The sequence below is a fragment of the Apus apus genome, chromosome 3, assembly GCF_020740795.1.
Source record: "Apus apus isolate bApuApu2 chromosome 3, bApuApu2.pri.cur, whole genome shotgun sequence".
In the NCBI taxonomy this organism is placed as follows: Eukaryota; Metazoa; Chordata; class Aves; order Apodiformes; family Apodidae; genus Apus; species Apus apus.
This window is the reverse complement of record NC_067284.1, coordinates 93,055,587-93,070,279: the sequence shown is the minus strand read 5'-3', so window position 1 is coordinate 93,070,279 and position 14,693 is coordinate 93,055,587. Positions and strand designations below refer to the sequence as shown.

General features: G+C 41.0%; 1 protein-coding gene across 6 annotated transcripts in view; it reads left to right on the top strand.

Moving 5' to 3' along the window:
- The first annotated feature begins 5,013 nt into the window (after positions 1–5,013).
- Positions 5,014–14,693, top strand: part of MAP3K4 (mitogen-activated protein kinase kinase kinase 4) — a 67,538-nt gene continuing 57,858 nt past the window's right edge. For 2 of the 6 annotated variants that reach the window (XM_051613289.1, XM_051613288.1), the window contains exon 1: positions 5,016–5,327. In XM_051613289.1, the coding sequence (XP_051469249.1) occupies positions 5,266–5,327 (62 nt within the window). In that variant the 5' untranslated portion in view covers positions 5,016–5,265. Of the gene's footprint in view, positions 5,328–7,722; positions 7,799–14,693 lie in introns of those variants that run through there. The other 4 variants (XM_051613293.1, XM_051613292.1, XM_051613294.1 and 1 more) reach the window with 3 other exon arrangements.

The window sequence follows — 14,693 nt, the reverse complement described above, 5'->3', positions numbered from 1 at the left end:
AAGGAGAGATGGACAGGAGCTGTAGAAGGTATCCCTAGGCAGGGAAGTTTGACATAGATCTCACAGCTGTTTTCTGGTGGGATAATGCAGCTGCTGCAAGGCAGATATAGAAAGAATCTCAGATGCATAACCAGATATTTTAAAAGATATAGTCTGGAAATGGTTTTTACTTTTTTTTTTTTTTTTCCTTTCTGGGCTGATAAAAATAAATAGCGTCACTTTAACGCTTTTAATTTAAGCAAGTGTTCAAGCTTGCAAGATGCTTGAAAGCATGGAGTGTTGCACACAGAGATGCACTACACTGCACTGTCAGGCACACACAGAAACAGATGGATATGCTCTGGGTCTGCCAAACTTGGTCTCAGGGCATGAGCCCCAGTTTTCCAGTGGAGTCTTTAAGCATGAAATTTCTATATTGGACACAAACGGAAGCAAGCACTGCAACAATCTTGGTCTTGTTTACAAACATCCCTTGGCTGGTCTCTGTGTGTATCTATCATACAGCTGAGAAAAGAATTCTAGTGAAATTTAGTAGGAACCAAGCTAGCTCTTAGCATGCTTACTCTGTTGTTTGAAAATCAAGTTCAATTAGCACTAAATTCAGCGCAGTTTATTTTCAGAGCTCCAAAGTCAGCTCTTGGGGAGACATGAACTACTGTAGGCAGACTGATACATGTGTTGACTCAGAAACATTTTCAGGCTCTTTACATCTGAGGTCAATCATTTATATGTCCAGTGCCTAGGTACCTTGAATACCAGCCAGCAGGTTTAGCTATGCCCAGCCTTACAGACACAAAGCCCAAAGACCAGATTTACACAGCAAAAGCATGCTGCTTTAAGCACAACTGAGGTTCACACTTCTTTTATTTGGGTGACACCATTTTAATAATGGCAGAGGCTCTGCTACACACAGTTGCTTTTCAGGACAGGAAGCACGAAAAAAAAACCCCAACCCCAAACCAAAATCAACCCAGCTGAAGTGATAAAACAACAACCCCAGGAATGTCTCTGACATCATTCTAGTCTTACTAACAAATACTCCTTTAATAGTGATGATTCAATGATACCAAGCCTGGTGTGATCTGACATGCAGCATGAGAGATGACAGAAATACTCTGCCTCCATCAAGCTAGCTGGCTCCTATTATAGCATGAGTCTTAAACCATGCTGCTGAACAAGCCTTGGCAGCTATCATGCGAGCTTCTGGAGGGAATGAATCACAGTGGTAATGGCTGATTGAATAGGGGTATATACAGTGTGACTCCTTAATTTCTTTCAGAGGTTCACACTTCAAATCAATTGCAGCAAAGCCCTAATTATATGACACAACTGAGTTCTGTTTCTTTAAAAAAAAATAACAACCAAACTGATCTTCTGTGAAAGCAACAAAACTATAGATGGAAGAAGCTGCATACTTCCAGGTAGAAATACACTTCAGTATTTTATTTTGACTCTGGAGTAGCTAGTTGCAATATCCACATAAGAAAGAAACGGCGTCAGAGTGTCTTCTAGATATTAAAGGTGGGTGCCGCTCACATTTGACTCTTAATTGCATTGCAGAAAAGCATTTCTAATCTGTGACCAAGAAAACATGAAAATTCTATCTTCAGCACATTTAACAAGATCTAGACTAACTATACCTAAGAGGCTGCTTGTGAGTATCTGCTGCTGAAAGGGGGACTATGAGTAATTAACTTTGCTTTTACTTTTAAACAGCTTCTAGTGGAATGAAGTAATTTATTGGAAGGAAAAGCTAAATCTACAAAACTATTTTTATTAAGAATTTATTTTCTACATGTAGTTCACAGTAAAGAATCACCTAGCACCTGATGACTACATGTCATTAACTGTGTTTAAAAAAAAACCCAAAAAACTAGTCATGCCTTATTCTGCATTATTCACAATTCACAACATAAAAGTTTAGCCTTGTGACAGGTTCTGGGAGAAAAATTTTGAAACATATTTAATTACCTACATAGAACGAATCTTTCTTTTCCATCATTTGTATTTTTTTGGATATAGGAAAGAATTGTAGAACTCACAAATTACAAAAACACAGCTGCTTGTACAATCCTCTCTGAATAACAGTATCTATGTCACTGGAATAGATAGAAATTTAAAAGGTAGGTGCAGTAGAAATTAAGAAAAGTTATTTGAAAGACCTGCTTTTGTTATTAGGATGCTATTGCCATCTCTTAATTTTTTATTCCAAGTTGTAGGAGTGCTGGTATAATAAAAGGCATGCTGCTGGAATAAAAAGCAATTCCTAAGCAATCTTATTATCTGCTAAAAATATAAACACAAACGGCTGCTGAAAAAAGAGTTGAAAATTTGTCCTAAAATTTCAGAAAACAGACCTTAAACTGAAATAAGCTTGTGTACTTCAATAGTTGCCTGTTTTTTTGTTTAAACCTTGAATTTTGGGATAATGATTTTGCCATTCATTAGTATTACTAATATTTTAACTCAATTTCCTGACAGATATAATTTATTGTGATGTCTGTTTTAATTTTGTGCCACCTTCTGTTCCAGTATTGGAACCAGAGTGAACTATTTCATTTCTCAATTTCCATGCACCTGTGCAAGGCTGATATGTTTAGGCTTACAAACTGGCAGTCAGGGAGTCTGAAATAAAAAGACATTCCTTAAAAGAAGCCAAAAATAGTTAAAATAACTTTGTGCATATCAGTTTTAGCAAGATATCTGTAACTTATTCAAATTTTGTCTTTGCTAAATGTCTATATAGGCTCTGACAGTCTTGTGTCATCTGCTGTCTGCTATACTAGTTGCTCCATATATTCCTGCATCTTTTCCTTTCCTTCCAAGTTCTCTGTAGGCTATTCATAAGCCTCTTAAAATTTTCTCCTTGATGCCAGGAGCTACGTTGCTCACTATGGTCTACTGCAGACAACGTGCCATTGTCTGAAACTTGCAGCCCTGCTTTCCTCGGCCACCTATCTGCAGTCTTGGCATATCCTCCATGGTACACCGTAAGACTCTGATGCAACCCAACATGCCGGGTTTTCCCTAAAGGGAAAAGGGAAGAGGCATGCAGGGAAGTTTATTCTGGACCTCCTTGTTTGTGAGGCTGCAGTGAAACCCGATTTGCTTCAGTAAACCATCCTAATGTTTACAGAACAAAGTGGCAGTGGGCAGTCCCCATTGCCACCTTTGTGAAGGGCCTCTGAGATGCCTGTGCATTCACACCCATCATGCCACCACATCTGTGGCAAAAGGCAGTATCAGATTATTCTTTTTTCCTAGTTAATCTGTGCTTCTAACATAGCACTACACTAATTGTTTTGATTGAAGATGCAAAGAAGCTGAAAAATTTTGCTATGATTGCTAAACAGAAAGTCTTCTCTGCCTTGCAAATAGCTGAAGAGATAGTGTCAGATAGTGACTCATAACCTAGCTGAAAAGAATGCTAAAAACCATTGCTATGCAATTATTTCATCAATGACACTGAGCCTTTGTTGTCTGCAATCATGCTAAAAATGTGCATTCATATGATGAAATAGGCAGCTTTGCATTAGATTTAGAGAATTTATGTTGTTATGGAGATGACAAGTAATTTGTTAGGTTACCAGTACTAGGTTCCTACTGTTGATTTTCTTCATCTATAGTTTCTAGGTTTTGTTCACCATGAGAGATTACTAGGAGTATATTGTGTATCTGCCCTTAGAAATGCTTTCAGATTTTGGGCTCAAGCATTTGACCAAAAATTGTGAACATGCTAAATACCAGTTTTTCCATTACATGAAGTAATCTTAAGTAATAATTCTGCACATAAATGCTGAATGTCTTGATGTTCAAGTGCCCTGGCCATCAGGGTCACGATGCTCGGTATTTTTCTTGACCTGCAGAAAACAGGGAACTGGCTTCCTGCATAATGTCATTCAGCTGGTTCCACATCTTACTGTATGTATGTAGTGAGAAGACAAATGCACAGTAGAAATACCTTCTGCATTTCAGCTTTAAAAAAAAAAAATCTCTTTTTTCAAAGGGACTCTTAAAATTTGTAGAAACTGCCATTTCTTAAGCTTGGACAGATTCATGGACAACTTTGTATCATGAACTGTGACTTTACAAGTGAACTTTAGTAAAAGGCTAGAAATCGTGTGCATTTCTTTTACAGTTAATTTAATGAAGGCACTGTGCATAAAGCAAAGTCTAGCATTGATTCCACTCCCAAGTTCAAATTTCAGTCTTTGGAAAGCACACGAACTGTTTGCAGACGTGTTACTGATGCCAGGCTTCGCTGCCGGGCTCCCAGTCCTGCGAGATGAAAGATGGGGCGCTCTCCGACCAACCAAACAACTCACGATACTTTTCTGCCTTTGAAGGGCGTTATCGCTGGTATTCCAGCCAAGCTACAGCTCAGGAAACGACATTTTTCCTCTCTGCAATTCCAAATGGATAACGCGGCTCCAGCCCTCTGTTCAGGGCTGATAACCACTGCTGCTGGAGGTTTGAGACAGACCAGGTTTATCACATGAAACAAGCCACTCCACAAGCAGCAGAATAAAAGATTTTTTTTTTTCTTTTTCCCATTATCGCTCTATTTCTGTGAGGATCTCTGACCACTCTGCCTCTCGGGGGGCCACGGGGGCCTTCCCACGCCCTCCAGCCGCAGCACGCGCTGCCCACCCTGCAAGCAGGGCGCTGGGACCTGCTGAGGTAAACCCTCTTCCTCGCAGGAATGACCTTTTTCATCGGATCCCTGGCTGCTAACGCTGCGGAAACGCGGGTTTCGAGGCCCCGGCCCCCGCAGCGAGGGGGTGCCGCTGGCTGCTCCCAGCTCCGACCGGCGGCAGGGAGCCAGGCGCCAGCCGCCGCCCCGCCACCCCCGCCCGGCGCCGCGGCCCCTCCCGCAGCGCGGCGGCGGAACGGGAGGGCGTCCCGAGGCGGGAACGCCGCGGCCGCCCCGCCGGCCCCGTCCGCCCCGCCGGGCACCAGCCCCCAGCCCCCGCCCGCCCCCGCTCCCCGCCCGGCCGCGGCGGAGCGAGCGCCTCTGGCCCGGCCGGTCCCTCCTCGCGCGCCGTAGCGATGCTCCCGGCTTCGCTGCCCTCCGAGGCTGTTTTCAAGATGGCGGCCGCGCGGGCGGCTCTGCGCGGCCGGGCTCCCGCAGCTGGGTAGAGACACCCCGCGCCTCGCCCTCCCCCCCCCCCCCCCCCTCCTCCTCCTCGCTGCACCCCCGGTATCGCAGCGGGCCAAGCCGGGCCGTGCACTGCGATCCGTCGCCATGCCGGCCTCGGTGCATGCATGAGAGACATCGCCGCGCTGGTCCCCGCCGCCGCCATGGAGGAGCCGCCGCCGCCGGGGAGGTCAGTACCGAGCGCTGCCACGTCGGGAGCTCCGTGCAGAGGGCGGCGAGGCCGCCTGCTGCTGCCGGGCGGGGGTGGCGGGGCTGCCGCCCAGCCGGGGCCGCGGGTGCCCGCCGGCGCTTGGGCGCTGCGCGGCGGCTGCCGGGGCCCGGGGCTCCGGGACCTTCCCAGCCCCGTCCGGGCCCTTCGCGCTGCCGAGGCTCCGGCGGCTGCTGCTGCTGCTGCTGCTGCTTCGGCGCTCTCGTAAAGCGCCCACCGAGGGAGAAAGCGCTTCGGTGAGAAATCTCTAGTGGCTGCGGTGGGGAAGGCGCTTTGCAATTAAAAACAAATCGTTGCTTTCCCCCCTGGTTGAGCAGCAGGAGCGAAAGGGGTGTTTCTGGGCCACTGGCAAGGCCAGCTCTCGGGGAAAACTTTTACCGGCGGGCGGAGCCGGCGCCGGTGCAGGGGGAGTAGCTGCGGGAGCCCCCGCGGGGCTGCAAAGTGCGACCTGTGCTCGTCGACTTGTGAACTGCAGCGATAAAAATACCGCCTTCTAGAAGGGTGTCTCTAGTTTATAGCAGCCGTGACTAAATACCAGGTATTTAGGTTCTCTCTGGCGCGCCAGTAGAACAGCAGGGTCGGGGAGCGTAGCTCCTGGCAACGTTGCAATCGGTATTTGTCAGAAGATACAGTTTTAAAAAGAGAAATCTTCTACAGAGAGGGTTGACGCTGTGATACCTTGAGCTTTTTGCAACTGCTGTTACCTCCTGAATGTGCTGACCTGCAGATTGGCTTTTTGCAAGTTCCCATCTGTGCCCTGCTGAGAGATGGGGATGCAAATTACTTTATGGTTTAGGCTTTCCAGCTGCCTGTAGAAGTGTTGCATAAGTCCAAGTTATTAATTCTCTGGCAATTATTTTTCCTTTTAAAAGACCATCCTGTTGATGCATTTCAGTGCTACTAGGAGACATTCAGGAAATGCTTATTTTAAAACATTGTGTGATCGATTAGCACTATAAGGCAGGAGTCTGGTGGGTTTTATTCCAGATGTGCTGAGAAAAAAAAAAAAAAAAAAGAAGAAAAAACAAAGGCAAGCTTAATGCTGTCATGTTCCTGAGATCATTCTTGGATATCACAAGCTGCTGGTTTGTACTGATGCAATGAAAGGAAAGTGGTGATGGACTCCAGTTCAGACCGAGGCTATGGAGCTGAACAGTGTTGGGTTTGGGTTTTCATTCACGTGTTTTAATGATTTCTTTTTCTTGCATCATGAGAATGCCAAAACCAGAAGGAATGTAACAGTTAATTAGATTGAAAAGAAACAGCATGAAATACAAATGCCATTAGAACAACTGAATTTGTATGCAAGTTCCTTTTTTACAGTATTTCCAAAGAACAATACTGCAGGTTAAGCAGAAAATTATTTAAAATTAAGTCGTGTACAACAGCATGACCCTAGACCTGGGCTATCTTATTGCAGAAGAGCGATCTGCAGTGCCTGAATAGAAAACACCCAGGCATTTCCTGTATAGGGACATTTCTGACCTCTACTGGATTCTGCTTATTAAAAGACAGTTTATATGAGTCGGATGTGGGTGTGGATAGTGTGGTGGCAACTTTACCCAGCAAATGAAAATGGAATTAGCTGTTTCAGAGTGCACTGCTGGGTGGGAAGCAGATGTCTCAAAACAATTAGGTAGCCTTCATTTGTGTAGGGTAATGCATGTACTCCACTGTGATTCACTTCTATGTGTACTTTGTGTACCAACTTTACATTTGCTTTAGAACAGAACTGCTTCTCTGGCTTTATGCAGTACTTGCTTTTTCTTAAATGTGGTACAGGAGTAAAGTATCTGGAAGTTTTTCAAACATTATTAAAGTTGATTTAAATCACTAGGTGTTCAGTCTTGCAACTGTGAGGTTGAAATCTTGTTGAATCAGTGGGACCGTGCAGGCTTGGGAATTTGAAAGCCATTTGGTGACAGATAACTTAATTCTGTTTGTAGAGTATAAATGTATTCTTACCATAAAGAGTTCTGACTAGCAATGAAGTACATTGATGTAATACATTTTCTGTAAGTTAAATTGAATTCTGTTGGAGTAGTACTCATTAGCAATACACCTAGATCTGTTTAAAAAAGCAAGTGTTTTTTTTTTTTTTTGTGAGACTGCCTTATGTGTTAGAAATCTTTGTGTAAGAATTCTGTGTTTTGTTAGAATATAAGTGCTGTGGTACATTTTGTAAATCTAAGGCAAATATACAATATATTTATGACTTTGGAGTTATTCAGTCCCGGATGTTCCAAAGCACGGGATTGTGAATCCCTGTCCAAAAGCAAACTGTTTTCTCCACGTCGTCCTTTCTTTCTTGAAACATGCTCTTTGAGAGGGAAGGAAGCTTGAAACTGAAAAATGCTTTGGGAACCTGAGGGCAGATGTTGAGTGTGAGACAGCATGGCACTTGGACATTCGGCAGCCTGCAGTGATACTAGGTAAATGAAAAGATGCTACTAAGAAGTTTTGGGAAGAGTTTGCATTTAAGTGTCAATCCTTGTAACAAAGCAAACAGAAAGTTTTCAAGATAAGATGTTTCCACTTAAGAGAATTTAGATCACTAATTAACAGAGGTACATGGTTGGTGCTCCGTGATTATTGCCTCTAGGCTTTACATTTTCCGAGCCCAATCTTAGGCATTCCCAAGAATTTTCTGGCACAGAATCTACTGTGGAGAAAAATGAGGCCTTAAGCATTTCCTTTGTTGGAATGCCAATTTTGGTGGCACTGCAAAGGCTTGAAGAGCTGTAGGGCTACTCTAACTTATGCTTGTAGCTTTCTTTACTCTTGGCATGTATCCAGCACAAGGCATGAAGGAAGGAGCAAGGCTATGAATAAAGTGGGATAGAATTGTGAATAGTGTGGAGGCTTCCTCTGCACTGGGGAATTTTTCAGTGGCCTGTCTATCAGATATGTTGGCTCTATAACGACAATGAATTGGGCTGTGAGTCTGCAGCATCTGGTGTTTGGGGGAAGCCTGAGGTTAGGTCATGAGTTGTGCTCAACCTATTTTTCTGTTTGCCAAACTATCTGTATGACTGATAGTGTATCAGCAGTAAAAGAGTTTAAAATTATTTTATTAACTTAAGATAACAGCTTCAGTGGGAAAAATTATTTAAATGTATAGAATTTTATTATCCTCTTTTTATTTTCGAACATTTAAATGAGGTAAGATGTAATCTCTAGTCTTCATGTATTGCATTTTCTTATTTACATGGGCAAGATTGGGATGAATGACTGATTGCTCCACCTACACACAAACACACACAAAGTGCTAGTTGAGATATCTTTGGCATTTGTAGCAGTAAGGATTAGTCTGTGTTGTGTGGATGCTTGAGTTGTTTTTATGTGTGTTTAATTAGCACACTCTGTGTCAAGGTTGGTTTTACTATTATGTAAGCTAGTGATATTGGCCCCTGTGGAATGCAAACTGTGCTGTGATAAACAACAGATACGCTGAATTTTAAGGAAAGTATGAAGGTTGTGGAGTAATTTTTTTGTTTTAGGGAGCTAATTGGAATTTTTAGTCTTATAAAAGTTTGGCTTCCATGACAACTACATTTCTTAAATTATACACAATCCATTCTTTCAACTACATCTAAAATAGATTTAGAAGACAATTTTTATGCTACCCACTATAATGGTTTTATATAACCTGAGTCAATTAGTATGTTGACTTATGTCAGCACAGAAAGATGCAGGTATCTTGGCTCTTATTTCTTCAGCTATGTGGTTGGATTTGCTGTTGTATATGCTATTTGTGTTTGTAGGTCTATTACTTTCCTTAGGTTTTCTTCTGTTCTCAAGTGTTAAATGCATTGATGCTATATCTAGCCTATAATCTATAAATTAAATATATATTAAATTATTTTTATAAATAGTTTTGAAGCTTATTCATTTAAAGAAGTGGTAATTGTCCCATTCTCACCTGTAGCCAACTGCAAACATAAAGCCAAACCAGAATGTTTGCTCCTAACACCCAAGTTTGAGAGTTACTGATTTGTAACAGAGACATACGTAACTGTCGCCTTGTTATTACTTGCTGCGTGTGTGTTTTGTGGCTTGGTAAAAACCTTCACACATACTGCTCTCAGGGAAGCCATCAGCAAGTCAACTGACAGCACACGTAGGCCAAGGTCAGCACGTCTACTACATTAGAAAGCAACACACGACAGTCAATATCATTAAATGTTAGCAGGACACAGAAGGAACAGAATCAATTTCCCTCCTTCTACTCTGTGTCAGAAAGTGACATTCATCATGGCAGTATAGTTGTATCTCATCTGGATCTGGAATAAACATGATCAAGATTCATGGCAAGGTGATGTGATTTTAGATACAGAGTTCTTGTAGATTTGACTTCATTGAAAAGATTAACTGAAACTTTGGGATCAAAACTGGTTGTTAGCTTTGTCTTTTCTAGGAATGGAACTTTCTGCCAGAAGAGTAAAGTTCGTGCACAGGAGAGTGGGGGAAGAATGGCTGTTACAGATTGTGTTACCTTTTATCCTAGGTCATTGTCTTTCCCAGCTTATCAGTATATTATATGAAGTATTTAGAGTTGAGTCCAGCAGCCTGTCACTTCCTGTCATAATATCTTTTTTCCCCGTAGTATGTAGCTTTTCCTGGTGTGACTTAAATTTTCCGGAAAATCCATACAGATTTATTAGTATAGATTTTTCATAAGTGACTGTTAATTAAATATACTTTATTCTATGGATGTGTAGCTTGAGACCTTGGGATCTCATTTATGCGTGTGCCAAAAACTTAACTGCAGCACTTACCTTTTGATTTATACTGTGCTATGTAATGCTTAAGCATCTTTACTTTAGTGCTAAAAACATATTTCAGAGCATATAATAATAATAAAAAAGATTGAAAAAGTAGTGCTAAGGATGAAGCATGGTGACTGAAACCAATTAGTATCTTGACATTAGTTGTTCAAAGGTATTGAAGAGAGCTGGATACTATCTACGCTGTGTGAAGCTCTCTTAGTTCCTGTTTCTACAGTTCTAACCTTTGATCCATTTGCAGCCTCACCTGTTAGGCTTAAATGTGGATGTGGAAATCTAACAAACCCATTAACTTTTTTACACACTGTGGAGCAATGTCAGATTTGCTGTTCTCTGTCAGAACCTTTCTGCTCTTTCAATAGCCTTTGTTACATTTTTCTGTGCCTCTGTGTCTTTCTGTCATAGATATACTAATCAAGCACTTAGAAGCTTCTGCTCAAGGATATAGGAGAATTTTGGGAAAAGTGTGAAAGTATGTAGTAACTTAGAAAACTGCATGTGGTATTTTCCAGGTCTTGAGAAGCTGATGTTGTTTAAATATCTTAACATAAATGTGCTCGTCAGTATGGAAGTGCTGTAAGAAACTTTGTACAGAGGGGAGCTGGCTACAGTCAGATATGTGCTTGAGGTCTGCTGTAGAAATGAAATGCGTTCACACTTGTTGAGTCCTTCTGTTCTAACTAAACAGCTTAATTGAGAATTACCAAACGGAAAAATGTCATTGGGAATCAATAAAAGATTAACTGTTTAGGTCTAACCTTTACATGTCGTTTCTCCAATAATGACTTTTTTACTTGTAGATTTCTGCAGAAACAGTGGTTGTTCTGTCATCGTGAAGTCTTGCTGCAAACCACTGTTAATCTTGCAGCAGAAATACTTGTTTTGTAGTTCTCCCAGGGCTTATCCAATCTGGGATTTATGGTGCTTAACTGTTGGTAGGGTTGTTGTGCAGCATAAATCCATGGTTTGCAAGCAGGATGTATGTCAGGGCTCCGAGCAGCAGTGGGTGTTTGCATTTGTGCAGCCATGCCACAGGTTAGTCTTTAAAGATAAACAATGTGTAAATACCAGGGCTATTACAGGCCTACTGTTACATTCTGACTAGCAACTAATGAAGTTTCAGTGTTTCTGTAATTATTTTTTTGTTGAAGAGCCCTTGTTCATAGGTTAATTTATAAATACACTACTGGGATTATGTAACTCAGTTCTTGCTAGTGATACAGGCAGCATCTTCCTGCTCAAGTATTTGCTGTTATCATTGCTGCAAGTAAAAGATTGCATTGGTTTTGAAGCTGATGCAGACTAGAAATTACTGTTCTCATCTCCTAACATCTCTTTCTCCCCCATCAACTAGGAATATCTGCCATCTGAAACTTGCTAGCGTTCTTTAAGTAGAGAGGGACTGAGGGCACAGTTTCACATTACACTCTAATGTGTTAGAAGAGAAGGTTGTTTTCTTCCCCCTGGTCTCTTCCCAAGAGGAGGCCAAAGTCCTCCACTGTATTCTTTCTGGATCTACCAGTCATGTGTCTGTAGAGTTTTCTCTTCCTCTTACTGATCCGGTGGATAACTGATGCATCAAAACATTATTATTATTTTTTTTTTACTCTAACAAATTGGTGATGGAGTTTATATGATAGTTGGCTTCTGTGCAGAGAGAGCAGGGATGTGCAACCTGGAAGACGAAAGGTGCACTGGAACAGGTTCCCCTTTTTATGTCAGCTTAATGTCAGTTTACTGTGACTGTAGTCCTGGTTTGTTTATCGCAGTAGAAAATTGTGTGAATAAGCTTCATTACATTTCATACTTGATTTAAAAAGTTTTTTAATATTACTTCATGGGTTTTGTGCTCTTACAAGCTTCACTGCAGTAAGCTGTTTTAATGAACCTAGATTAAAACCTAGATTCTGTAAGATTTGCATCTGCTGACTTTCTTGCTCAAAGATTAAAAAAAGTTAAAAAGAAAGTGCTTTATTCAGTTAGTGTCAGCACTAATTACAGTCTCTGTTATAAGCAATTTCTCTTTCTGGCCAAAGTGCCACCTTTTTTTGCCCAAGATGCTGGTTATGCATTCCTAGACTATAGAGGCAACTGATCACATACCTTGCCTTCCTCTGATTCCTCTGGGAGGAAAAATGTAGCTGCATACAGCTGAATTTGAATCTGAATATGTCTTAAAACTGAAATTGTTATGGTGGTACTAGTTCTTCTTTAAATGTTATTTTGACATATGTAGTGAATACAGAAAAGCCTTAGGATGTTACTTTAAGACAACAACATGACAAAATATTTTTTCCTTTCCTCAGTTTAGTTCCAGACATTATCTTTAGCATCTGTATCTCCTTCAAACTTTATTCCTATTCATTTTAGCTGTGACATTGGTGTGCCTTACATAATACCTGCTTTTATGGTTAGAAAAATAGATGAAAGGTTGAATGTGAGCCTTAAATGTTTAAATCTTAGCTTTCCAAAGAGATGGGAAATGGATGCATTTAACTAGATAGGATTAGTGACTTCCTGTACAAAGGGAGAATAGTGCAGGTGTAAGGGTGATTATAGGGATACACAGATTGATTTAGAGAAGCATGCTTGAAAAGCAGGTCCTGAAAAATGAAAGAAGTCAGTAATTTTGCTTTTTACTTTAAAACTGAAATAAGAGTTGCAAAGCCAACAAATGCTTTAGAGAACAATATTTTTATTTTGTACTTCCTCCCTGCTTTTTTTTTTTAATACGTCCTTCATGAAGGAAGATACAGTATTGTGAAGTTCCCTTTTCCCGCTACAAGATTGCTCTTAGGTGTTTTTCTGCCAGGCTTTAATGTCAAGCTAAGTTGTCCAGATGCCTTTTTTCTAGAGTAAAGTAGTATCTACAAAATCCTAGTGAGTTGGAAACCTGGAACACCAAAGCTCTTGTTGCTCTTCTTCTCTCCAGCTCAAAGTTGCTTTCAGTGCTCTTTGTTCTACTGTTGGGATATGGCATGAGTCTTTAAAATTTGGGAAGGTGGAAGGTAACAGGTACTCCTTCCAGTTCCTTACCCAAAACCATGGGTATTCATTTACCAAGCAGTGGTATTTTCCAAAAGTAGTAAAGTTTTTTTTTCCTGAGGAGACAGCTTATCCAGGCCTTAGTAGAGATCTGGTGCTTTTTACAAGTCTAATTTTATTCACCCTGCATAATTTGGAGACTTTTCTGTTCTTCTAAAACGTTAATACCAGAAGAACTCAAGAAGAACCGTATCTGCAGTTTAGCTTTGTGGCAGTGATTCTCATTAAAAAAAAAAACAACCCAAACTTGGTGCTTTTTTATAGCTTACCCAAATTATCTTAAGGATAACAAATTAAAAAGGCAGATGTGCTCTTAGTTTCAAGTAAAATTTAATTATAGTATTGAAAACTTAGCAAGTATATTACTTGCTAATTAGTAATAGTGAGTCCTATTAATATATTGGCAGCAATCAGAAGTTACTGGTGACTAAGATTTAACATGGACTGCTTAGAAATGCTGAACTTGACCGTAAGAGATGCAAATGCGAATACAAGGTCAAGCATCTCCATTATTGTATGTCAGTATTAAGTTTTAATGTGAGTAATTATTTTTTTAGTCTCTGGAGGTATAGTCTCAATAGGAATACATGACATGTACACGTCTATGCTAGTCACAGAATTTTCATATATTCCTAACCTGGCTGTTTCCCCCCTTCCTGTAAGCGGTGTGCCAGATGTATGCAGGATGTATTTAGCAAAAAATACAGTTTTATTGGTACAGACTGTGAGCAGATTCCTGCTGCTGTGTAATAAAAAATAATAAAAAAAGCCCAAGACTTTTTTCCTGCCTTTAATTGATGGCTTCCTCTGAATTGCACTTATGCCTCTTCAAGTTTTTTTGTTACTGTTTCTTCTGCTGCCCTCACAGCAGTTTGTACTAAGTGCTTTGAATGCAATAGCTGCAAGCACTTACTTTTAGTTCTTACAAATGTAGCAGATCTTTAACAGAAGGCTGTACTCAAATTTGGAGTTATAGTCCTCTCTGCTTTCAGTTCAGGAGCTGAACTGAACCAAGTCTGTTTACTTTTATAGCTTCCCTCATAACAGGGATTCTTTAAAAGGTTATTAAAAAATAGGAGTGTGTGATACTTTCTTGGTGTTAGAACTTAACAATAGGAGTTTACACCTGCTAGCAGTCCTGTGATGTAGCAGAACTTAATTTCATCTTAACTCTTTTTCCTGATTAGGTGGTCTAATCCTCAGTCTTAGTTTCCTGAAGTGCTACAGGTTGATCAATGAAGTTCCTTCCTTGTGCTGTTGGTCCAGGAGTACTGTCATGTTCTTTTGTGCTAGGCAGGTAAAACGAAACCCAGTACTGCCCCACAGAAGTTGGAGCTGCTGACTCCAGGGCTGTGTTGTGTGTGGATACAGTTTCAAATTTTGGTTTAACAGATGCAAAGATGGTTACCTAAAAATCTGTGTGCTCTTTGCATTACCAGCAGCTGTGGCATGATGACCATTTGCAAGTATGTTCTTGGCAGAATATTGTTTATCT